At 33.6% G+C, this 25,899-nt stretch overlaps 1 protein-coding gene across 1 annotated transcript in view; it reads right to left on the reverse strand.

Annotated features, from left to right (window-relative positions):
* The window catches only part of LOC139503959 (acetylcholine receptor subunit alpha-1-A-like), a 34,032-nt gene that overhangs the window by 1,554 nt on the left and 6,579 nt on the right, over positions 1-25,899 (reverse strand). The window contains exons 2-5 of the mRNA XM_071294004.1: positions 8,009-8,157; positions 5,072-5,116; positions 4,469-4,581; positions 977-1,509 (exon numbers count right to left, since the gene is read on the reverse strand). Coding sequence (XP_071150105.1) covers positions 977-1,509; positions 4,469-4,581; positions 5,072-5,116; positions 8,009-8,157 — 840 coding nt within the window. The remainder of the gene's footprint in view (positions 1-976; positions 1,510-4,468; positions 4,582-5,071; positions 5,117-8,008; positions 8,158-25,899) is intronic.

Here is a 25,899-nt window from a genome sequence, read left to right on the forward strand (position 1 = left end):
TATATATCCTTGAGAATCTGTTAAACAGTGAAACCGTTTGAATACTATGAAGGATACTATGGAGAACATTATGAACAATTTGATATCGTAATAGACAAAATGTGAATATTTATATTGAATATAAATATTTGGTGCATTTTCAGCCTTATTTTTTCCCTATATGTATATAAATATACATCGTAAATTTGCCCCTAGTAAAAATGGTGAAGACAAAGGTAACACACTGTAAAAGATTCAAAGCTGAACGTGCTCCAAGTTGTTAAAGCTCCTAAGCAGCTGTCAAGTAAGAGTGTACAGGTACCGTATATAGGGTTATTTTTGCGGGTATAAAATTTCGCGATTTTCATTGATTAAGGTTTATGAAATATTTTGGCGGCTATTATTTTGGCGGATTCAAATCTTAATCAATACCTTTACATGTGCACTTTTAAATTGGCGGAATTTATTTTGGCGATGTTGTTCTATCCGCGAAAATAAGCGAAAATTTATACCCCGCGAAAATAACCCGCTATACGGTATATCAGTATACAGGTATAGAAAAACATATGTCAGAAAGTGCCACGATAGAGCAGAGTTTACAGAGAAGATCAGTATTCAGATATATAAGTGTACAGGTATAGAAATGTACAGGGATAGAAGTGTACAGGTATAGAGGTGTACAGGTATAGAAGTGTACAGGTATATCAGTTTTCAGGTATAGAAGTGTACAGGTATAGAAGTTGTCAGGTATAGAAGTGTACAGGTATAGAAGTTTTCAGGTATAGAAGTGTACAGGTAGGTCAGTGTTCGGGTAAAGAAGTGTACAGGTATATCTGTATACAGGTATAACGAACATATGTCAGATAGTGCAACGATAAAGCAGAGTATATTTCAGACAGTATACAGAGAAACAATGCAAAGTTAAAGCAGTTCATAATTCAGACAATATAGAAGGATAATTCTACCGTTTTAATTGAGCATAGTAAAATCAACTTACTGAGCACAGATATATTTACCGACGTTGTTGGCATATTATCCGCAACTAAAGTAAGGTATACGGCGTAGGCCAGCATCACAGTCAGACAATATCCAATCTTTCCGGAATCAACTCCTACTTTGAACACAAAAGTAGTCAGAATAGCCAATCCAATTACTGGTAATATAATGTTCATTGCTATAAAACCAGGTCGACGAACAAATTTAAATTGTAGTTTAGCCATATCGAAAGGAATTTGATCACCTCTATACTCAATGTATACGGATGTTCCGTATCCAGCATACACCCATTCCCCGTTCTCACTGAAAAAATCCATAATAACTGGGTTGGTGTCAAACAAAATAGTGACTTCGTTATTCGAATAAGACCAACTAGATAGTACAATGGAACATTTCTGTGCATCAAAAGGATAATATGTGATGTCACTTTCACAATGTGTTGTTATCATCCTCATCTGTGCCCAATTGACCACGCCTTCCATCAATATTCGCATCATATTGACATCATCGTCTATAATACCAAGGTCTCCAACTCTGTAAAGGACACATTATTGAAATCTTAAAGTTAACCCGACCAAATTGTATTGGTTTAGATTTTTTCTTTATATAAAAGCCACCCCCTTCCCCTCCATATCAAGTTTTTGTTTGTTTGGTTTAGTTTTTACTAGGGATGTCAAAGATCTGAAATTTAATACTCGGATACTCGGTCAAGATACTCGAGTACTCACAAGTACTCGGATGAATCTTATATTAACCGTTTGTTGAAAAATATATATTTTAGGTGTGCTGCAGTGTTTTTGTTATTACCTTTCATAAACATTAGAAAAACGTACTACAAACATAGCTTGCTCCTCTACGGTTTTTTGAGTCTGCGAATTACCGACCGCCGTTTCAACAAATAACCAATCATAATAGCAATTATTTTTCTGTTGTTTTTTTTTTTGCACCTGTTTGACTTTTTTTTTTATATAAGTAGTGCACATAAAAACATTCCCTCGGAAGGAAAGGACGTTGTTGGTACTTCTATAACAAATAGTAACCTCAGGATAAACACAGTTATGTTCTTTATTGATTTTATTTAGTATTAAGTATTACGAAGCGGACATTTCAACGGAATTAAAGTGAGTGGAAATGTGAAGAGAAAATATCTCAAGATGTATTACAGGCAAACGAGTATCCGAGTACTAAAAACTCGAGTACTCATTGCCATCCCTAGTTTTTACTTTTCTTTATTTTTTGTCCTGTATTTTCTTAGACCTAGACCCTCCCGTATGAATGCACACATATCCATACAAGTATATATGCAATATTCGTATCTTTCTTGTGTTTCGTTTATTGTTCTGTACATAAACCAGGCCCTTATTATTTATCTCATTCTAATTGTTGCATCTCACATTTTGGGGCGCACTGGGTCAATGCCACTGCTGGTGGACGTTTCGTCCCTGAGGGTATCACAAGCCCAGTAGTCAACAGTTCGGTTTTGACAATAATATCAATTATGTGGTCATTTTCTTATGTAGACGAAACGTGAGTCTGATGTACTTAATTATAATCCTGGTATCTTTGATGACTATTTACATTACTGGGCTGATGTCACTGCTGGTAGACGTTTCCTCCCCGAGAGTATCACCAGCCCAGTAGTCAACACTTCGGTGAGGACATGAATATCAATTATGTGGTCATTTTCATAAATTTCCTGTTTAAAACTAAGGATTTTCTTATCCCAGGCATAGATTACCTAAGCCGTATTTGGCACAACTTTTGGGAGTTTTGGATCCGCAATGCTCTTCAACTTTGTACTTGTTTGGCTTTATAACTATTTTGATCTGAGCGTCACTGATGAGTCTAATGTATATGAAACGAGCTTCTGGCGTACTAAATTTTAATCCTGGTACCTTTGATAACTAATTAGAGCCTGGTGTGTGGTATCGGGTTTGCACATTGAAATAAAGGCCATATGGTTTCTTAATAGTAAGTAAATTCTACGTCATTTGGTCTCTAAAGGAAAATTGTCTTATTTGCGATGAAACCACATTTTGTTTTAGGTTGTAGGAAGACAATAACAATCAAAACCAAGGAGTAAACAAAGACTCATAAAACCAAAGGACATTTACATCAACAGTTATAAATAATAAATAAGAAACAACACGAACTCCACTAAAAACCGGGAGTGCAATCAGGTGCTCCGGAAGGGTAAGGGTAATATATACTTATTATTTTTACGCGATTATTACAGGAGGAAAATCTTGTCTTTTTGAGCATTTCTCCTGTTAATATCGTATTCTAATGCATTTTATGAGTTCCTGCAATGTTCGAATATTGTTTTTATCCTACAATTTAACATTTCAGTCTAAACTTGAGAAGAAGACAACATCAATATATGATGTCCTAGCTGAACCTGTATATGTTAAATTCCAACAGTTGAATGTATGTCTCATAGTAAACCGTTCTTTTGATTGGCTAACAACAATCGCGAGGTGATATTCTTTACTGCACGTGCTTCTTATGAAGACACCATCAATAAAGCATAAGGAAACGAACGAAAAGCTTGATATAACTCGTAATGAATATAATTAAGTATTAACCGTTATGTAGTACTGACGCTGAAGAGTTTGGGTAAATTGGCAATTTGGCATTTGTAAATGCAGTTTTGCTCGCGCAGCGTAGCATTACAAAATGAAATAATACGTTAGAGCTGAAAATAAATGAATATATTTTGAAATAAAATAAAATTCTGTTAAACTTCATAAATGTCAAGGTTAAACATAACGTTATGCAATCGAAATAGTTAAAACTGAAAGTGTTTACGTTACTATTATGATTCAAATGTGTGTAATATTTCATTTAAATGGTGTCTTTAAAGTAGTTGTTGTATTATATCAATCACATTGTAGTATTCGAATATTTGTTGTTATCTTACCTCCTATATATTTCTAGGAATATGTTTGGTTAAAAGCGTCCGCGTGGAGACCGTGTATATTTCATATTAGGTAAGTCGGGAGGCGGGGCTTATTTCATACATAGTTAGTAGTGGTGTTACGTCCCTTTATATTCCATATTAGGTTAGAAGGGAGGAGGGGCTTATTTCATACACGGTTAGTAGTGGTGTTACGTCCCTTTATAAAAACAAAACGGTAATGAAAAAAAAATATTAAAGGTTTCTACAGACGATCGAAGAAATTGATGTTTAAGATTGAAATAAAGTTATAAAACACATTTAAACTTAACAAGTTGTTATTTTTGGCATCTGTTTTTGTAGGATCAATGGAAGTAGTTTCTTTATGCTAACAGTATTGAAGACTTGCTCATTTTGATAGGTCACTAGTCTAAATTTCACACGTCAAGATAGTCGGTTAGATAAATTCATTACATAGTGTGCTAGTGACGTAATACGGTATATATGAGGTCACTAGCACACTATCTAACTAATAATTCAAGCAATTCAATACATACAGGCGTTTGCATATTTAAGTTTGAAGACATATTTACTCACGAATTCGCTATAAATAATGTTGGCCGCCATGTATATGCAGATGTACTGAAGATATAAGGTATTGAATTATATGTAGGGTCAGTGTCCCAGGCTAATCTTTCTTCGTTCCAATGCTGTAATAAACAAATACAATGTGACAGGAGTAGATACAATTAGGGTTATTATAGTTATCATCACAATGAACAACGTCAAAGATAAAAATTAAAATTCTGTGAAAGGGACGTCATTTTTTGTGTGGATTCCATGCGGCTTGTATGTTGTAATGTGTTGATCAAAAATCTCTCAATTGTTATCACCGCACATTTCCCCAAGAAGCAACTATTTTGTAATCATTGGTTGAATTAAAATGTACAAGGTATTGTACACAACTTACAAGCATTCAAGACAACTGACCAAGTATTTAAAACAACTAAACAAGTAATCGTGACAACTGAACAAGTAATTGAAACAATTTACTAACTTTTTTAAAATATTATGTTAGACAACCTATCAAATAGTTATGAAAACTAACCAAATTTTTCTAAAAACTTTACAATATAAAAAAAGAAGATGTGGTATGATTGTCAATGAGACAACTCTCCACAAGTATTTATGAAAACTTACCAATTGAAAATATCCAGTCATCGACATTGTTTGATCTTTAATGCTCTGAAAAGGGAATACAATTTTAAAGTCATATAAAATATGAGTTCATCCTCGGTGTGTTGTGTTGTTCTTTTTGCACAGTCTTTAGCGTTATGCGTTGTTTTATTATGAATGTTTGTTATCCTTTCGTCCATTACATTTTTTGCGAAGGTTTGGTTTCACTGTTTTTTATCTGACTTATGATTTTTTAAATGCCTCCTTGGTTTTCACTTTTTTATTAATAAACATGTTTTTTTTTCTAAAAACCCTTTATACATAACTCTTCACATTAATTATATTAAAGAGGCGAAAGATACCAAAGGGACATTCAAACTCATGGTCGACAATAAACAGACAACGCCATGGCAATATTAGATCTAAAGACAATCAACAGTAAACAAACCACACCATAGAAAACTAAAGACCGAAAAATTAACCCCACAAAAAAAGGAGGGGGGTGATCTCGGGTCCTCTTGAAGGTTAAAGACTGGCTTTAGACTCGCGGTAGATGTATAATTTTCCGAAGCATCATGGCTACTATATGTCATTGTAGCTTCGGTATTTAATATACGTAAAATGGGGAATCTTTGCGAATTATCTGTCTTATCCGTTCTCTCAAGACTTGAACAATTAGGTATTGTTTTGACATTTTTACCTATTATATCTGTTTGTATGTTCACACATTGTTGTCAATTTATTGGAATTTTATGCAACTGGTCAAAAGTAAACAAAATTGTGATATGAGTTTTTGCTCACACCATTTTCCATTTTTTTTTACTGGATAGGTACATTTTCTTTGTTAACAGTTCCATAACTTTTGATAACAAAATGATTTTAACACAATTTTCTATCAAGTTTTCATATTTTAAAATTATTATTTGAAGCGTTTTAATATAAATAACGTATTGTATTGGTGAGTTTATTTCTGGTCTCTTGTGGAGAGTTGTCTCATTGGCAATGATATCACATCTTCTTTTTTTATATTTAGGATGAAACTTGGCCCTGTAGTTTTGCATTGATAAAATTTGATTTTTTCTCTTGGTCAATTACTATTTATTTGCAGTAATAAAATAAAATAGTTGAAGTACTCAGTATTTTTATGAAAAATGCACGGGATTTGCTTTTCAAATTTAAAGTATAAAACCGTGACACTTATATTTCAGCTTCCTCAAAACATATAATGATGTTAGCGATTACATATTTAACATGTTTTATGTTACCTCTTTACAATTTATTTTATCAATTCTAATATAAAACTTAGTTATATCTTTTTACTTATGTTTTGTTTCAAAGAGTTTAAATGTAGTACTATAATTAAAATATCAAAATTAGTTATAACCTTTAATTTAAAAAAAAAACTAATAATTATTTTCTAATAATAAATCGGTTTTTAAATTAAAGTTGTTGATTAAATTTGAGAGACTATTTCAATTTTTTAATTTGCCAGCGGTTAGGACATCCTACCTAATATAATCCTTAGATAGCTTCGATGAGCATGCCGAGACATGTGGTAAGATGGACCTAACTTTATAAAATTGAGAATGGAAATGGGGAATGTGCCAAAGAGACAACAACCCGACCATAGAAAAAAACAACATTATCATTATTTCTGTCCTTAGAATATCTTAAAGGACCGATCTTAGAACAGTTTCGATGAACAGGCTCCAGTTCTCATAATGTCATTATGTAACAAATATATTTTTGTTTATATAAATAAATGTCTTTTATTTACTGGCATTTATATTTCATGCATTAAGCTTTATGCCTGCACACTTCTTTTCAGGATTTAAGCTTAAATCCTAGGATTTCAGACTAATGCATAACATTATTTAGGCAATAGACGTACTGCCTAGGAGAAGCTTATTGCCTAGGATTTAAGCTTAATGCCTAATTTCACATTATAATCCTGGTACCTTTGATAACTATTGCCGCTAACATATATATGCTAGATTAAAACTGACGAGGAAAGGTAACACACGGCCAGCGAAAGCTCTTTTTTTGAGAGCTCAGGTGGTCGTGTGGTCTAGCGGGACGGTTGCAGTGCAGGCGATTTGGTGTCACGATATCACAGTAGCATGGGTTCGAATCCCGGCGAGGGAAGAACCAAAAATTTGCGAAAGCAAATTTACAGATCTAACATTGTTGGGTTGATGTTTAGACGAGTTGTATATACATTATGTACACAGTCATGTATCACCATCATTGATGGCGATCCGATGGAAACATCTGTTGTAGAGTTGTCACTGACTCAGACGTACTTATATATATATATATCAAGTCAGGTTTATGAAAGTTATTTTCCATTCGTTTGATTTGTTTGAGCTTTTGATTTTTGATAAAGAACTTTCCTATTTGAATTTTCTTTGTAGATCTATATTTATGTTATTTTACTTTTAATAATACGAAATCTTACGTAAGTAAAAAAAAAAATTTTAAAAATCCAATTTGAAAAAAAAACAGTATTGCATTGAGCAGTTATGCTTTGAGTAAATTAGGAGTTACACATGCGCCTCACTATTTTTCCGCAAAAAGGATCAATTACCTTGAGTACACATGTAGTTTCATAGTTAAAGTGAAGAAGAGTTCGCGAATATCAATTTATCCTAAGCGAAAGCACTTAGCATGTGTCATGCTAAATGATGATTTTAGATTGCACAAATTTGTTTAGCATAAAGGTAAATTCGGACAACCTACTACCCCCTTCTATCTCCAAAGCAAAAGCAAACACATCGTCTCATACTCACTAAAATAAACAAACACACATTGTTTTCTCCTTTGAATTGGCACACATTTTATATCTTAGTTTGCGGTGCGGGCTGTAATTATGAGAAGTAATATGTGATAATTGTATTTCATTTTTAGCCGTGTTGCGACAAAATGATGAAAGCAATCTGTCAAAAGTTCGGGAATACTTACCAGAGAGTTAAGAGCTGTCGGGGTGAAGGTCAATCCCAATTCAACTGATGAGTTTGGTCGACTTAACACTTGGTAACTATTCGTTGTATATAATAATGTTCTTAAGTCATTTTCTAGAGAGTACGAGTAGGTCTGGACTGTTGGTACATCTAAAACATATAACGATATAGTAAGATAAGGCATGCATTGTTGGTACATCTAAAACATATAGCGATATAGTAAGATAAGGCATGCATTGTTGGTACATCTAAAACATATAGCGATATAGTAAGATAAGGCATGCATTGTTGGTACATCTAAAACATATAGCGATATAGTAAGATAAGGACTGTTGGTACATCTAAAACATATAGCGATATAGTAAGATAAGGCATGCATTGTTGGTACATCTAAAACATATAGCGATATAGTAAGATAAGGACTGTTGGTACATCTAAAACATATAGCGATATAGTAAGATAAGGCATGCATTGTTGGTACATCTAAAACATATAGCGATATAGTAAGATAAGGACTGTTGGTACATCTAAAACATATAGCGATATAGTAAGATAAGGCATGCATTGTTGGTACATCTAAAACATATAGCGATATAGTAAGATAAGGACTGTTGGTACATCTAAAACATATAGCGATATAGTAAGATAAGGCATGCATTGTTGGTACATCTAAAACATATAGCGATATAGTAAGATAAGGACTGTTGGTACATCTAAAACATATAGCGATATAGTAAGATAAGCCATGCATTGTTGGTACATCTAAAACATATAGCGATATAGTAAGATAAGGCATGCATTGTTGGTACATCTAAAACATATAGCGATATAGTAAGATAAGGCATGCATTGTTGGGAAATCTAAGACATATAGCGATATAGTAAGATAAGGCATGCATTGTTGGTACATCTAAAACATATAGCGATATAGTAAGATAAGGCATGCATTGTTGGGAAATCTAAGACATATAGTGATATAGTAAGATAAGGCATGCATTGTTGGTACATCTAAAACATATAGCGATATAGTAAGATAAGGCATGCATTGTTGGGAAATCTAAGACATATAGCGATATAGTAAGATAAGCCATGCATTGTTGGTACATCTAAAACATATAGCGATATAGTAAGATGAGGCATGCATTGTTGGTACATCTAAAACATATAGCGATATAGTAAGATGAGGCATGCATTGTTGGTACATCTAAAACATATGGCGATATAGTAAGATAAGGCATGCATTGTTGGTACATCTAAAACATATAGCGATATAGTAAGATGAGGCATGCATTGTTGGTACATCTAAAACATATAGCGATATAGTAAGATAAGGCATGCATTGTTGGTACATCTAAAACATATAGCGATATAGTAAGATAAGGCATGCATTGTTGGTACATCTAAAACATATAGCGATATAGTAAGATAATGCATGCATTGCTGGGACATCTAAAACATATAGCGATATAGTAAGATAAGGCATGCATTGCTGGTATATCTAAAACATATAGCGATATAGTAAGATAAGGCATGCATTGTTGGTACATCTAAAACATATAGCGATATAGTAAGATAAGGCATGCATTGTTGGTACATCTAAAACATATAGCGATATAGTAAGATAAGGCATGCATTGTTGGTACATCTAAAACATATAGCGATATAGTAAGATGAGGCATGCATTGTTGGTACATCTAAAACATATAGCGATATAGTAAGATAAGGCATGCATTGTTGGTACATCTAAAACATATAGCGATATAGTAAGATAAGGCATGCATTGCTGGGACATCTAAAACATATAGCGATATAGTAAGATAAGGCATGCATTGTTGGGAAATCTAAGACATATAGCGATATAGTAAGATAAGCCATGCATTGTTGGTACATCTAAAACATATAGCGATATAGTAAGATGAGGCATGCATTGTTGGTACATCTAAAACATATAGCGATATAGTAAGATGAGGCATGCATTGTTGGTACATCTAAAACATATGGCGATATAGTAAGATAAGGCATGCATTGTTGGTACATCTAAAACATATAGCGATATAGTAAGATGAGGCATGCATTGTTGGTACATCTAAAACATATAGCGATATAGTAAGATAAGGCATGCATTGTTGGTACATCTAAAACATATAGCGATATAGTAAGATAAGGCATGCATTGTTGGTACATCTAAAACATATAGCGATATAGTAAGATAATGCATGCATTGCTGGGACATCTAAAACATATAGCGATATAGTAAGATAAGGCATGCATTGCTGGTACATCTAAAACATATAGCGATATAGTAAGATAAGGCATGCATTGTTGGTACATCTAAAACATATAGCGATATAGTAAGATAAGGCATGCATTGTTGGTACATCTAAAACATATAGCGATATAGTAAGATAATGCATGCATTGCTGGGACATCTAAAACATATAGCGATATAGTAAGATAAGGCATGCATTGCTGGTACATCTAAAACATATAGCGATATAGTAAGATAAGGCATGCATTGTTGGTACATCTAAAACATATAGCGATATAGTAAGATAAGGCATGCATTGCTGGGACATCTAAAACATATAGCGATATAGTAAGATAAGGCATGCATTGTTGGGAAATCTAAGACATATAGCGATATAGTAAGATAAGCCATGCATTGTTGGTACATCTAAAACATATAGCGATATAGTAAGATGAGGCATGCATTGTTGGTACATCTAAAACATATAGCGATATAGTAAGATGAGGCATGCATTGTTGGTACATCTAAAACATATGGCGATATAGTAAGATAAGGCATGCATTGTTGGTACATCTAAAACATATAGCGATATAGTAAGATGAGGCATGCATTGTTGGTACATCTAAAACATATAGCGATATAGTAAGATAAGGCATGCATTGCTGGGACATCTAAAACATATAGCGATATAGTAAGATAAGGCATGCATTGCTGGTACATCTAAAACATATAGCGATATAGTAAGATAAGGCATGCATTGTTGGTACATCTAAAACATATAGCGATATAGTAAGATAAGGCATGCATTGTTGGTACATCTAAAACATATAGCGATATAGTAAGATAAGGCATGCATTGCTGGGACATCTAAAACATATAGCGATATAGTAAGATAAGGACTGTTGGTACATCTAAAACATATAGCGATATAGTAAGATAAGGCATGCATTGTTGGTACATCTAAAACATATATGATTATAACATCACATAAGAATTTAAGTAGGCCTGTAATGTTGACTCATCTGAAACATATTTGATACAAAAAGATTATTACTCTTAGCTGAACAACAAAGATGATCAAATGTTTGCTCCATCATTAAGGATGGAGTGTGCTTCCCGCCACGTTTCATCCGTCAATAGTATCAAGATCATGAGTTACAATTTATGACTGATCAGTAATGACCCATCGAAACAATATCTAATGGAAATATTTTTAAAATAACACTTTTAGATATTTGGTTGATAGTTTACCTCTCAATGAAGACGACTTCAGTATGTACACTAAAGAGATTAGTTCTACTGAACTGACCTTAAATAAAGCTAATATTAACTATGAATACTGACCTTTCCTTAATCTTGATATCTATATCTTTAACAATAAGCTCAATACCAAAATGAACAATAAAAGAGATGATTTTTCACAATTTGCTAGATTATACGGAATGTGTTGTAAAAGCAAGAACACGCGGAATGTGTTGTAAAAGCAATAACACACGGAATGTTTGGTAAAAGCAAGATGACACAGAATATGTTGTAAAATTACACACGGTTTTTACAAACGGCGTTCAACAAAATACAGACAATTAACATTGTACAAAATTATACATGAGAACGATTGTGATTCACAACCACAAAAAATAGTTAAAAACAAATCTTGTACTTACAATTGAGTATAAATAAATTCACTAAACAGAAACGTTTGAATTGAAAAAAGCACACCCCCTTATTCATCGTGTGATGTTTCAATATTGTTTCACGACATTCAACAGATGCAATGATTATATATGAGGTAACTCATGTGTTCCATCGGATAACCATTTTAATCCTTGATTCTTTTTAATTAAATTTTTAATATACTTAAGTCTTATAATATGCACGACATTTAAAACAATATTTTGATAAGGTAAACAATACAGAACGATTGCTATTATATAGAAAAGGTTTTATGCATTTCACTAAGAATTATCTCTATGGTGTTTGAACTCCAATTCACCTTGATATCAATGAGGTTTATTTTGAATCTTTGTTCGCTTCCTGACTTAATCTGGCGTCTATTCAATATTGTGTACTGCTCGGACTATGCCATGGACACAGTGGTATGGCCTACAAAGTTTACAGAGCCGTTTATTGTGTTCTACATAGTCAACCGTACAGCTTATTGCGTTCTACATAGTCAACCGCACAGCTTATTGCGTTCTACATAGTCAACCGCACAGCTTATTGCGTTCTACATAGTCAACCGCATAGCTTATTGCGTTCTACATAGTCAACCGCATAGCTTATTGCGTTCTACATAGTACCACCTGTGATTTATTAATCCTACATAGTTCACCGAACGTTTTATTGTGTCTTAAATATAGTGCACCGAATATTCTTTTATGTCTTACATCGTGTACCAAACGTTCTATTGAGTCCTGCATAGTCTCAAACGGTCTATGACATCACACATATTGCTCCGAGTGGTCTATAAATTAAATTAAATCTACAGCGATTTGTGCAAAATTTTGTCCAAAAATACAAATAAAATGTAATCCCATCTAGAATTTCTGAATTACATTTTAACAGTGTTGTAAACTCTTGCTTTTTTCGCTTTTTTCGGGGGGGGGGGGGGATGTGATTATAGAAAATTATCCCACATCTCACTCGAAATATAGATTATGTCAAGAGCTCGATCTATAATTTTTTTTGACAGCTAGAGACATGTTATTTTGCACCTTTTTCTGCAAGACAAATTCTTAACGTAAAATACACAAGTGAAACACGATCCAAGTTTGATTTACAATCAATTTCTTCTCTCTTCTTACAATGAATAGAATAGAATAGAATAGACTATTTTTTTATTTCCCAAATAACAGGCCCATCATGAAGGGCATCAAATCAGATATAATTGATTTAAAGCCATAATAGATGAAGTAAAAAATATGGAGTACTAGTATATATATGATTTTTCCCTAATTAATCGTTATCCAGAAAACAACAAGTTCAATTAGCAGTAACAAGCTTTGGGTCCTAACAATAAATATTACAATCATTTGCTACCCCCTGGTGCTGCTGGAGATAATATTACACGCACACACAAATAGTGACATGCGCATTACATTCGCCGGACAAATAGTCCTGGTACTATTCGTCCGGCTAGCCGGCTAACCTCGACGGAGTCTACTAACCCGAGTTGGACGAATCGAAGTAGGCATTTACTTGCTTATCTATAAAATTCCTATGATGACGTCATTAGTTGATGACGTCATATTGAAATAATACATCTTTTTATAGATTTTTGAAAAATAACGGTTGAATGTGTCTGAATATCTTCAATACATAATTTCAGAGGCAGATTCGTACCCCAAAAAAAGCTCGTACAATACGATATGCTTGCACTGTGGAAATAAAATGTGTATTGTTTTTGTGACACTTAGTGAATGTTGAATGGGTAGTTAAACTCAAGGTAATTAAAAGATTAGCATTATGTAATTCTAATCTTTTGATCTTCATACAGTGAAATCTAGGCGTCACGGTTCACCATTCCAGGTGTGAAAAACAATTCGTATGAATAATAAACGGGAGTCAGTGATAGTTTAAGACACAGAAATGGGAAAAAAAAGAATTAAAATTAATTTACGGGAGTAATAAGGTCGTACAATAACTGGATAGACGTTGCATATTTTTATATTTTGCATAAGCTCACTTTTAAATGAATGATGACTTCTGAATACTTTTGTAACGATTAAATACTGAATTATTTTAATTGAATAAATTTATAAATAAATGTAGCCTTCTAAACACGAGTGTATGCACTAAAAATTGTACTATTTTAAATTAGAATCGGCAACTTTTTTAAATATTTGCAAACAGATCATTAACAATTGCAATTATATAATTTAGTCCATCCAAAGCGATCTTTATTTTATTTTACCTATTTAGGAATTAATGTTCTCATTAAAATATTTTAAATCTCACAACGCATGAATACTTCAGCTATTTAAAAGAAAAGGCAGCTTTTAATATTCCAAAAAAAAATGAAAAAAAATAACAAGATTTTATAAGATTTTGCAATATGGCTTGTTAAACTATATATGTAATGAAATGATGAAAAGAAAAGTAGGGGTTAGTGGTCAATAGATGAAAACAGAGGATTCAGAAAAATCTGGCAAAACTTTAAAAAAAAACAAGAGGAGCAAACATCCTTAAAATCTGTACCACATTGACATCGACACAAAATGTCTTAAGTATTCCAATAAAGAAAATTACTAGTAACCAGAGTTTGCCTCAAACTTTCCAAATTTACACAAAGAACTAGACCGATCATTTATCAACTTATAGTTACCAAGATAAGGGATGATAACTCTTTTTATGCTCTTCAACTTTATAATTGTTTGGCTTTTAACCTTTATTGATCTGAACTATTAACACGAGTGGGTCGATTGATACGGTGCTTTTTGTCCGCGATTTGCTTTTTGTCCGCTTTTGCTTTTTGTCCGATTATTTTGCTTTTTGTCCGATACTTTTGCTTTTTGTCCGTTGCTTTTTGTCCGTTTTGCTTTTTGTCCGATAATTTTGCTTTTTGTCCGATACTTTTGCTTTTTGTCCGTTGCTTTTTGTCCGTTTTGCTTTTTGTCCGATAATTTTGCTTTTTGTCCGACACTTTTGCTTTTTGTCCGTTGCTTTTTGTCCGTTTTGCTTTTTAGCTCACCTGGACCATAGGACTAAGTGAGCTTTTCTCATTTTCTCATTATTCGTCGTCGTCATTAATTTTTACAAAAATCTTCTCTTCTGAAACTACTGGCAAAATTAAAGCAAACATGGCCAAAATCATCCTTAGGGTATTTAGTTTCAAAAAAGTATCCGATGACCCCGCCCAATAATTAAGATGGCCGCAATGTCTAAAAGAAGAGCATCGCATAAAATGTAGATTTTGGCTTATATATCTGAAACAAAACCATAGAGACAATCTAACAAGGGATAAGAACATTTCGCCTCATAAAATAATGTGGACCAGTCAGAACTTTTCATGTGGGACAATATGAGCTCTTAATTTAAAAAAAAAGTGGGACAATCGGGAATAAGCCCTACAGACTTGAGCAATTCTAAAATAAACACTGTTGATGTATCTCTTAAATTTTCTCTGCTGGTGGACGTTTCGTCCCCGAGGGCCCCACCAGCCCAGTAGTCAGCACTTCGGTGTTGACGTGAATATCAATTATATGGTCATTTTTATAAACTTACTGTTTGCAAAAGTTTTAATTATTCGAAATACCAAGAATTTTCTTATCCCAGGCATAGATTACAGGTCTAAGCCGTATTTTGCATAACATTTTGGAATTTTGAGTCCTTGATGCTCTTCAACTTTATATAAAAAGAAGATGTAGTATGATTGCCAATATCAATGAGACAACTGTCCACAAAAGACCAAAATGACACAGACATTAACAGCTACCGTACGGTCTCCAACAATGAGCAAAGCCCATACCGCATAGTAAGCGATAAAAGGCCCCGATACGAAAATGTAAAACAATTCAAACTAGAAAAACTAACGGCTTTATTTATAATTGTTTGGCTTTTTAACTACTCTTATCTGACCATCACGGATGAGTCTTATGTAGACGAAACGCGCGTCTGGCGTAATAAATTATAAGCCTGGTACCTTTGATAACTATTAGTAAACTTCATTTTAAAGGAACGGTTAAAAAACATATGAATAATCAGTATTCCTGTATTAAAGGATATAAAAATTAGGCGGTTGCGTACACATATATTGAACATACATATATATGTATTATGAATTTTACAACTTGTTACTGCCCTAAGTGATAAGTGGGATGTAACAGGGAATCTCAGGGAAAGCTTGGACTCCTGAAGGATAGTACTAGTATAACAAGCCAATAATAAATATATAATCATGTTGTTAAAAAAGAGAAAATCAATTTTAAGAAATACATTGTGATGATCGACTATTTATTGTGAAACATAATGTCAACGATATTATCCAAAGAGCAAGTTTCTGGGTGTGACATTTTAGATTTGCGAAAACTATATATTACTTTTCCATAATTTTTTGTGGGATGTTTCTGGCACCGTAGTGCTCCATAGGAGATTTCACGGCTTGTTGTTGATTAAGCACAGTTTTTCAATATTGATTTGACAGGATTTATTTTTTTGTTATTAAAAAGGTAAATTTAGAATGCCATGATACCGGTATGTCCTAACTGCCATATACACTTTTACTGTTATATAAAAATATAATTATATTTATAAAATGGCATAGCATCTATGATAAGCATACTTCATATCAATCAAAAATGATGTGGAAGAGTGGCTGCAGAGAAAAGAGAATAATAGGCATAAAGAACACAATAAAGTGCTGATAAGTAAATAATAGAGATAAATGGCTTTGAAAATTAAGGATGTTTGCTACCCTTGATTTTTTTGTCAGATATTCGGAATCCTCTATAGTCATGATAGTATTGGCCATGCTAATGCCAATAATAATTTGCCTGATAAGCCTTACTTTTCTTTTATTACATATAGTTAAAAAAAAAAGGAAGCAATTTATGAAAATCTTTTATCTTTGTTTTTATTCATAGTTTTTGAAAGAAACGAGGTGACGTTGTTAAATGTATGAGAAATCTAGAAAGACCAATTTCCCTAAAGGATTCAATTGAATATATCTAAAAAAAAAACTAAAAAAACAAGGACACGGACCTATCTTTCTCCTGATTTTTGAGTTCTGTCATTGATATAATATTAAAGGGTCTTTTAAAAAGCTTGTTATTTTGAAACAGAGAGGCCATCACCATTAAGGAAAATAAAGTTGAAGGACCCCCGTCGTGACTCATGAAATTCCCTCAGTCTGTAGTACAACGTCCGATAACAAAATCAAAACGAAAAGGGAAGGGTGTGTGGGGCCGCTTTTTATTTTTCACTCTATTAGTATATCCTGACTTTTTTTAAAATAAATAGTCAACTGGCCTTTGCTTTTTCTCACTCCTCCTCTCCTGCCTTTTTTTTTTTAATTTCATCCAAGTCACACCATCCCACCTCTCCCTATAAAAAATAAACGGTAGTGTTCTTACGTATCAATTCAGCAGGTTATGGTCTCGTGGGATAATTTAGCAGAGTTTAATATTTGGCAATTAAGGCATTTTGAACATATTTTGATACAAGACTTGAAATGAGATTTATCCACTTTCAGATTGCAAAACGACTTTTAACTACGTCACATAAGACTGTCATCAGAGTGAGAGGGTCAGCGCTATAAAACCAGGTTGAATCCACCATTTTCTACATTTGAAAATGCCTGTACAAAGTCAGGAATATGACAGTTCTTGTCCATTCGTTTTTGATGCGTTTTGTTATTTGATTTTGCCATGTGATTATGGACTTTCCAAATTGATTTTCCTCTAAGTTCAGTATTTTTGTGATTTTACTTTTCACATAATTCAGGAAGTTTGAATAAATAAAATTAATAATTTCCAATTTTCTTCTTTATTAGTTTTCATATCCAGATAAAACTTGGTGAATATGTTTTTAATCGTATTTATAAGATGATATGTAAAAATTCGTGAATTTTACCTTTAAGGAAATAGGTAAAGTTGATATTTTTTTAATTTTGTATATATTAGACACTTCAATATTGAATTATACCAAACTGATTTATCTGTCCTTACGCCTTGAGAGGATCTTAAAATTGAGAATGGAAATGGGGAATGTGTCAAAGCTACAACAACCCAATCATAGAACAGACAACAGCAGAAGGTCACCAACAAGTTTCAATGCAGCGAGAAATTCCCGCACCCAGAGGCGTCCTTCAGCTGGGCCCCTAACAAATATATATACTAGTTCAGTGATAATGAACGCCATACTAAACGCCATATAAAACAAATTGTACACAAGAAACTAAAATTAAAAATAATGCAAGACTAACAAAAGTTTTGTTAATTTTCGCACTTCATTTGTTTTTGTACAAAACTGTTTGCTCAAAAAAGAGCATTACGAAAGTCTATGTTATTTGTTAGATTCCTGACTTAATACATGCATTTTCAAATGTAGAAAATAGTGGATTGAACCTGGTGTTAAAGCGCTAAACCTCTCATTTTGTACTAAAGTCTCATCATATTACATTATACTTACAACGATGCATGAATTAAACAGACGTAATAAATAAAACAGTCGAAATATGGGTAAAGTATTGATGGTAGCATTTTATTATTATTTATTTTTGTTTTCGCTTATCAAGTGCATCAGTAAAATAAGCAAATAAATACTAAAACAGATCAATTCAAAATCGTACTAAATATTACTTTCAGTAATAATCTTGTATCTTAATGAATTTATAAATTCAATGCATAATCCTTCAAATACTATTCAGATAGCTCTATTTCTAGTAAGTAGATATTGAATTTGTACTTTAAGGACTCAGGATTATCTTAAATTCCACTCAATTTTCACTATAACATATTCATGATGGGCTTTTTTTTAATCATTGTTATTATTTCATTATCTTACACAGGAACGTGCAGTTATAATTAACTACAGAATGTAATTCTAGCATATGTTGCTATTAAATGAAACCAAAGTGTGACTGCTTTAATTTAACACCGAACTTAAAATCAAAAGAAATTACATATTTAACCATATTTTTTTTTAATTTTTGAGGGGAAGAGGTCACCTTTGTTGACCTCACTGTAATATGTGTCGGATAGGCTGCCTTAAAAAACCTATTTAATGACGCAAATGTTCAATGACTGAACGAATCAGTGCTGAATTTTCTCTCGAAATGTCAGTTAATGAAATTTATTTTACATAATAAGACCTTGACAAAACAGACAACCCTGAAACTAATACAAAAATTAACACATTTTAAATACAAACTATATGTAACAACTTAACTTTGAAAACAGTATATATATACTACCCCAAAAATTTAATTATTTCTTCAGTGCTAATCAAATAAATTACGACTGTTTTCATAATAAGAATTCATGAATACGTTAAAAGTGATGTCACCAAGATCTCTTATTAAGGGAGAGTTATCAAGTGTTTTTGAGAAAGGGGTATGTTAGTTAAGTCGCTACAAAACAATACAAATAAAATAATAAGTCTTATGACACGAATTCCCGGGCTGAAGTTTTGCAACGAAAATGGGACGGACGGATGGAACGACGACAGAACAGACGGTCAAGGGTAACAATTAATGCCCCCGTCGCCTACGGCAGTGGTAATTTATTAATGTCTGAGTCATTTTGGTCTTTTGTGGATAGTTGTCTCATTGGCAATCATACCACATCTTCTTTTTTATGTAAACAAAATTTAATAACAAAAAGACGATAAGATACATAGTACCGATCTTAAAGTACTCGCAGTACTGAAAGCTAGTTTATCGACAAAGTTCAACTATTAAATACTAGTAAGTCATATCATTTCACACTTAAATGGGAATCAGACATTCAAAAGTGCCGTTAGCACTTCATTTGACGTAAGTCAAGTAAAAGTCGGTTGACATATATACCATAAGATATACTGAAACCATGGTTACATAAAAATAATTTAATAAGTTATCAAAGGTAACAGGATTATAATTATTATATTCATGTCAACACCGAAGTGCTGACTTCTGGGGTGGTGATACACTCTGGGATCGGACGTCGACCAGCAGTGGCATCGACTCAGTGGTGTAAATATATATCAAAGGTACCAGGATTATAATTTAAAACGTCAGACGCCCGTTTCGTCTACAAAAGACTCATCAGTGACGCTTAGATCAAAGTAGTTATAAATCCAAACACGTACGAAGTTGAAGAGCATTGAGAACCTCAAATTCCAAATTGTTGTGCCAAGTACGGCTAAGGTAATCTATTTCCTGGGATAAGAAAATCCTTAGCTTTTTTAAACATTCAAAGTTTTGTAACAGGAAATTTATAAAAATAACTATATAATGGATATTCATGTCAACACCGAAGTGCTGACTACTGGGGGTGGTGATACACTCGGGGACGAGACGTCGACCAGCAGTGGCATCGACTCAGTGGTGTAAATAGTTATAAAAGGTACCAGGATTATAATTAATACGCCAGACGCGCGTTTCGTCTACATAAAACTCATCAGTGACGCTCAGATCAAATTAGTTATAAAGCCAAACAAGTACAAAGTTGAAGAGCATTGAGGATCAAAAATTCAAAAATGTTGTGCCAAATACGGCTAAGGTAATCTATTCCTGTGATAAAATCAAAGCGCTGTAAGCGCTGAAGGCAGTTAACCAAAATCCAAGACAACCGTAATTATGAAAGCTGTGGCAACGTTGACTCAACATTAAACATTCATATATAGTACATTTATGTTTATCTAATGATTTATTTATTAAGGCAAATAATTTATATGTTATCAAGGTTTCAAAAGCAATATATATAGCAATGTATATTTTTTTATGGTGAGTCTGCAGTGGTACAAGTTCCCAATGAGTGCAGTTGTTCTACTTGGTAGTTAACCTTGGTTTTATTTGAATGCTAGAAGTTCAAGTTGACTTAGTATGAACATGTAATAGTATGAATGGACTAGTTTCTCTGGAAAGAAAACTGAATTTGTGTTCTATAGTACAAAAGTTATGAGACACGAATCAGAAAAATGTTCACTACAACAGGGATCAAATGTGAGGTCTTACCGACTTGCCCATAGTAAATGTAAATGATTTCTTATTTTGTCCCGTACATATGAATATATATAATTTAGGGGTGGTGATCTCAACGGTTTTCAAGTTCTTAAACAGGTAGGGGTAGGCAGAGGATTTAGGGGTGTGGTTGCCCCCCCCCTTTTTGGGAAAAGAATTGGTTGCTTATATAGGGAATCACTGAAGCGTATCTGGGAGCGGGCCCATCTTAGGTCAGTCAGTGGGCCCCCACTTATGAAAATTTCTGGATCCCCCACTGGGGGTAGGGTGACCCTAGGGACTTCCCCTAAATTTCATTTTATTTGTTATATTGTCCCATACATAAATATATATGGTTTAGGGGTGGGGATCTCATTGGTTTCCAAGTTCTCAAACAGGAGGGGTAGGGTGAACCCAGGGACTCCCCCTATATTTCATTTGATTTGTTATATTGTCCCATACATGAGTATATATGGTTTAGGGGTGAGGATCTTGATCTTAGGTCAGTCAGTGGGCCCCCACTTATGAAAATTTCTGGATCCCCCACTGGGGGTAGGGTGACCCTATGGACTTCCCCTACATTTCATTTAATTAGTTATATTGGCCCATATATGAATATATATTGTTTAGGTGTGGGGATCTCGACCGTTTCCAAGTTCTCAAACAGGAGGGTTGGGGTGACCACAGGGACTTCCCCTATATTTCATTTGATTTGTTATATTGTCCCATACATGAGTATATATGGTTTAGGGGTGAGGATCTTGATCATTTCTAAGTTCTCAAACAGGAGGGTGTACAGTGACCCAAGGGACTCCCCTATCTTTCATTTGAATTGTTATATTGTCCCGTACATGAATATATATGGTTAAGGGGTGGGATGTTATATTGTCCCATACATGAATATATATGGTTTAGGGGTGGGGATCTCGACCATTTTTAAATTCTAAAACAGGAGGGTTGGGTGACCCCCAGCGACTCTTCCTATATTTCATTGATTTTTCATATTGTCACAAACATGAATATATATGGTTAAGGGGTGTGGATCTCTACCGTTTCAAAGTTCTCAAACAGGAGGGGGTGGGGTAACTCCAGGGACTCCCCCTATATTTCATTTTATTTTTTATATTGTCCTATACTTGAATATATGCAGGGGCGGATTCAGTCGGAGGGAGGCAGGCGTGCACTGCCCTTAAATTTGCAAAGCATGGGTTGTTCTCAGCTTAATAAAGAATATTCCGATAATTTGACCTCAATTTGTTTTAGCCTCGCTCTGCTCGGAGAAAATTTATGTTTGCGCACCTCCTAACCTAAAATCCTGGATGTGCCCCTCATATGGTTTAGGGGTGGGGAGCTCGACCGTTTCCAAGTTATTAAACAGGAGGGGGTAGAGTGGCCCAAATGATGCCACCTTTATATCTCATGATTTACTTACATTCAGGTATATATAATATAATTGCATTATTTGTGAAAAATAAAGAAAGAAACTTTCAGCTACTTTAATTGACCCTTCAAAATTGAGATAAAAAAAATAACCCTTCGAAATTGCAGTAATATGTTTACACTTTAAAAGCATCTCACATGCATTATCATCATTTATGACTGATTTAGACTGTGAACATGAACATGTATATTCTTAGATATACTATTCCCAGCTGTCACGTTGTATTGGATTTTTAAATTAAAATTTGTCAAAAAGAATTTTGAGTTTCTGTATAAAATATTTTTCTGCTTTTTCTTTCTTTTACATATATCTTTTGGTTTACAGTTCTAGTGTTTATATTCATTTACCATGCATAGATGTATTTTTTCACCTGTTTGGATTTATTTTGTAATTGATCGCCAAACCAGGAATTACCCTTATCCGCTTCCGGAATCGGATCCGATATTGTAAAATTTTGTCTTCACGGCCGCCATTGTTATGTATTTACAAAGTTGTTTTTGTCAATCAGATACGATTTTACTCGAATTTATACAATATTTGTCGGCGATTTTCTGTATAAAGCTAGCGGTTGAACAAAATGAACATCGCTGTCATGAATAATAATGATAAAAATAAGTTTTTAGCTCGTTCAATTGGAGACTTTGGTGAACATGGTGAAAAGGTTTGCAAAGTTAATTCTTATTTTCTTTCAAGTGGAAGGTGACTACGTCGGGCGTAGCGAGAAAGCAACTATTCTAGTCGAAATTCCGCTTGCAAAAGTGGAAGGTCGAGGACCTCGGACCACCGCTAATTTGCACACCTGCCTCCAAATTGAAAAGATACGAAAATTTCTTTTTCTAATTTGAAATTGCCGCCAACAGCATGAACAGTTGAACTTATTATATAATAGACTACTGACGTAGTTGTACTACGTATTGATGACAAACAATATTCCTACGACTTTTGCCATTTGGGAAATCTAAACTGCTTGTCTTAAGAGATTTTCGGCGATTAAATATTTCATACAATTGTTCTTTGACATCTTGGCCAAAAGCAAAGGTCATAATAAACTACACAAGGATTCCTAATGAGCACTACTTCCTATGTGTAACCTCAAAACTTTTGGATAAATCGACGATCATTTAAGGTTTTTCTGGTCATATTTTTTGTAATCCAGAATAAAAAGTATTAAAAAAGTGTTCAATTAGTTATATATAACATAGTAGCAAGCTAGATAATGACTATGGCAAGTATTTCAGTATTTATTGGGTAGAACACAAATCTAGGGTGCTCGCATAATGCAGCTTAACTGCATAAAAATCCTTAGTTTTTTGAAAAATTCAAAGTTTTGTAACAGGAAATTTATAAAAAAAAAACCAACACACACTTAAACAGACAAGTATCTTAACATCGAAAATTCGTTTTCATCCTTTCCCTAACTAAAAGATGCATATTTAGAGTCAAAGCTATTATTTGAATAAAAAATTCCCTCTTTGTATGGATCTTTAAACTATTTGAAAAAAAAATTAATGGGGTTGACAGTCTAGCTTTTGCAAGCAACTTTAGATACAAAATTTTGATTAAAACTTTTTGTATCAGCACTATGAAATACAGTGGAGAAACCAAATGCACAATTGTGCTGATGGGAAGCTTTGTAGCTATAGCACTTTAAAGAATCATTTTGGTGTTGAAAGATATCTTACTTTAAATATTAAAATCACCTGAGCACAGGAGAAATTTCACTCGATTGCGTATTTCATCTCACAGACTAAGAATTAAACAAGGTCGCTATCAGGGTACTCTCCGACAAGACGGAATATGTCTCAGGTGCACCTCAAATGAAGTTGATGATGAAAAACATTTTTTATTCTCGTGTATATCATCTCAAGATTAAAGAAATTGTTTACATTCCACTATTAACTCACTATGCCCAAACTTTTCGCATTTGATTCCTAGCCAAAAACCGATATGGCTTCTTTAGTAGAGAATCTTGATATCTGTATGTGAGTAAGTTAATGAAGACAGAATATAATAACTTGAATGACAAATATTTAAATCAGGCTTTCTGCACTAGGCACGACGTTGGCATGGTAGGGTACAGGACACATCGTATAAGTTCTATTACCTTTCTGTTTGTGATATTTTTGATTAAACTGGTAACATTTTATCTTTTTCGCAATTTTATGTGTCTACCTATTCCGTATACTTTCAGAGATAAAAGAGAAAAAGAGAAAATAACGGTCATATTCGTCATTGTTAGCCATTGTTATATTATAGTTCGTTTCTGTATGTGTTACATTTTAATGTTGTTGTTTTTTTCTCTATCGATTTATGAATTTCGAACAGCGGTATACTTCTGTTGGCTTTATTTATTGTTGTAAATAGGAAGATCTCAACATTGCGGACATCATTCTCCAATCAGATTTGTCTATCTAAACTTACATTGTATCCCTATTTTCTATTGTTAGCCAAGTCGGCCATGTTAAATAAAGAATACAGAAAAATGGTCAAAAACAATCAAGTAAAAGAATTGAGGACCACGCCAATTTGGACCCTTTTGTGTCGATTCTTTTATAGTTGTTTATTGTTTATTGTCGGGGGGAAATCGGCATGATTAGATATACAATATCACAGATAGTTTGAAACAATTTCTGTATTTTGTATGATTGACATAACAGAGGGGGAGGACAGGGGGTACCCTTCTCCCTTCTCCCACCCCTCTTCTCCTTTCTCCTACCCCCGTTCTCCTTTCTCCCATTATAATAAAACATCTCCTTTTGAGATATTTTTTCTTGAAATATTAGATTATTTTTTAAAAGGAGAGATATTTTATTTTTTCTCCTTTCTCCAACTTTTCTCCTTTCTCCCAGCCTTCCTCTCCTTTCTCCTTTCTCCCACCCCCTTTCTCCTACCCCCTTTCTCCCTGTCTCCCTTACCCCTGTCCTCCCCCTCATAACAGTGTTTATGGTGTTTTATCGAGCGACATTATTCATATAGATGTAAAGTACTTATACATGTATTATTCCGGCAAAACATTGCATCACATTTCAAAACATTTGACGTTGTTACAATCAGATGGTAATATACTATGGGATATATCTATGGTTCATTGGAGCCAGTTCATTCGGTGAGAATTCAGCTAAATACTCTAAAGGTTTAATACGTCTAGGAACAGGATACATTTACCGAGTGTTCGACGGGTCTATTTTTTTTTGACAATTTATTCCATTGTTTAGCTGTTATAAGTTCGTACGCTGATGTCCAATTTAAACAGGAGAAATCTATTTAATAGCGTCTGCCTCTGTTATTATGCAAAGGGTCCATTTCTAACGACACTGTATTTCATTGTTTAGCTGTTATAAGTTCGTACGCTAATGGCCCGTTTAAACAGGTAAAATCTATTTAATGGCGTCTATACCTCGTGTTATTATTCAAAGGGTCCATTTCTAACGACAATTTATTCCACGGTTTAGCTATTAAGTCCTTTAAGATGGCACATTTTAACATGTAATATCTTAGTGGCGCCTACCTCTGTAGTAGTTCAGAGGGTGCATTTCTAAAGACAATTTATTCCATGACTTAGGTT

This window comes from Mytilus edulis, chromosome 14 (assembly GCF_963676685.1).
Source record: "Mytilus edulis chromosome 14, xbMytEdul2.2, whole genome shotgun sequence".
Classification (NCBI taxonomy): Eukaryota; Metazoa; Mollusca; class Bivalvia; order Mytilida; family Mytilidae; genus Mytilus; species Mytilus edulis.